The following is a 1,711-nucleotide window of genomic DNA, read 5'->3' as shown; positions in this document are numbered from 1 at the left end:
CCCTGCTTTAGAGCGACATAGAGGGATATCTTTGAATTTACGAGTAAACCTGAATGCATCAAGGACATTAAATTTGTGTCGTAAAGCACCGTGTAGAAGCGCAACTGGGGAGATACGCGTCTGCAAAAAGGGGAACAAGGTGGTTTGCGACACTTGCTTGTAGTACAGTTTGTTCCCACATTGGAGCCCTTCTCCCCCCGCGGTCCTCCCTGTCCGACCGCTCAGTGCTAACAGCGGTTACAGCTGACCAGCTGCTATCAGATACTGTTAGCCTGGCAGCTAGCCGCCGGCTCCGTTAGCTCAGCTGCTGCAGTAAAACGGCCACAACTGAAACCGAGCTCCATTAAAGCTCGTCATAAATAAAACGGGGAAACTCCAGCTCCAACAGTTGTTTATTTCTTGTTTATTCCATTTCCCATGCGGACTTTGTGTCGGCTTGCTCCAGCAGCAGTGAGCTTGAATCGGTCTATCGGCCGCTGGAGGCTGCAGAGATGTCGCTGTGCAGGGCTGCTACCCGCCTCCTCGGAAGACGGAAAGGCTTCCTCCCAGAACAGTTAAAGAGGATCGCCTTCGACATGTCCTCCTTCTCCTCCTCGGCTGCCGGTAAGAGGCTGCGGGTCCTGGTTGACATGGATGGGGTGCTGGCGGACTTTGAGGGGGGGTTCCTGAGAAAGTACCGGGCGAGATACCCGGACGATCCCTTCGTCCCGCTGGATGACAGGAGAGGCTTCTGGGTGTCATCGCAGTACGGCCAGCTGAGGAGCGACCTCTGTGTGAGTGATCATCACACCGGGAGAGCCGGTCTGAACCGGTTTGATGAACTTTAGAACTATTATCCCTACTTTTTTATTTTAATCAAATCTAATTCACGTTGGCTTTAATTAATGATCCAGAGATTAGCAGGTTAAATTCGGTTTCTGTTCCTTATCTTGTTTTGTGATCTTTTTTTATAAGTATATAATCTATCCTCCCAAAGCAAGTTTCCATTAAATAAGGAACATTATGGCTGATTTGAGTGTGTACATCTGTGTTTTTTCACATGAATGTTTTGTTTTCCTCTTATTTGTGTTGCACCGATGCAATTTTTTGAATCCAATACCGATACCTGGCTGTACAGTATGACCGATACCATCTGTTTGAAATTGATGTGTGTGTATATATTGTCAAACTGCTGCCAACCTTTGTGAAGCAGGAAAAGTACTTAAAATGAATCCAGTAGAACTTTTTATTGCCTATCCAAGTAGTATGCAGTTCTTCATATATACACACACACACACATTCATTTCAGACAGATGCTATGGGCTGATACTGCACAGCCAGGTATTGGTATCGGGGCCAAAAAAATGGCATAGGTGCAACACAAATTTTCATACAAACAGCAGGAGACGCAGCAGAACACATAACTCAATAGGATTATTTCATTGACCGTAAAGAATAGGCAGAGAAAAAAAGCTCTTAATATAAGCCAGTAAATATTTAGGATTATAATTATATCACAGCAAAGAATAAATAAATAACAGTAAAATCACCCAGAAGTGGCCAAGAATTTAATTTACAAAGTGCTTAAAAGACATTGGTACCATTATTGAATTAAAAACATATATCGCCTCATTTTAGAGTGATATAGATTAATTTGAATTTACGAGTAAACCTGAATGCATCAAGGATATGAAATCTGTGTCGTAAAACACAGTGTAGAAGAGCAACTGGG

The 1,711-nt window shown here is 43.7% G+C and overlaps 1 protein-coding gene across 1 annotated transcript in view; it reads left to right on the top strand.

Moving 5' to 3' along the window:
* The first annotated feature begins 104 nt into the window (after positions 1 to 104).
* nt5m (5',3'-nucleotidase, mitochondrial) overlaps positions 105 to 1,711 on the top strand; it is a 9,356-nt gene continuing 7,749 nt past the window's right edge. The window contains exon 1 of the mRNA XM_015383640.1: positions 105 to 773. Within this exon, the coding sequence (XP_015239126.1) occupies positions 492 to 773 (282 nt within the window). The 5' untranslated portion in view covers positions 105 to 491. The remainder of the gene's footprint in view (positions 774 to 1,711) is intronic.

Source organism: Cyprinodon variegatus, unplaced genomic scaffold, assembly GCF_000732505.1.
Source record: "Cyprinodon variegatus isolate N-32 unplaced genomic scaffold, C_variegatus-1.0 Scaffold290, whole genome shotgun sequence".
Lineage (NCBI taxonomy): Eukaryota > Metazoa > Chordata > Actinopteri > Cyprinodontiformes > Cyprinodontidae > Cyprinodon > Cyprinodon variegatus.
The sequence above is the reverse complement of the archived record's forward strand: the minus strand, read 5'-3'. Positions and strand labels throughout refer to the sequence as shown.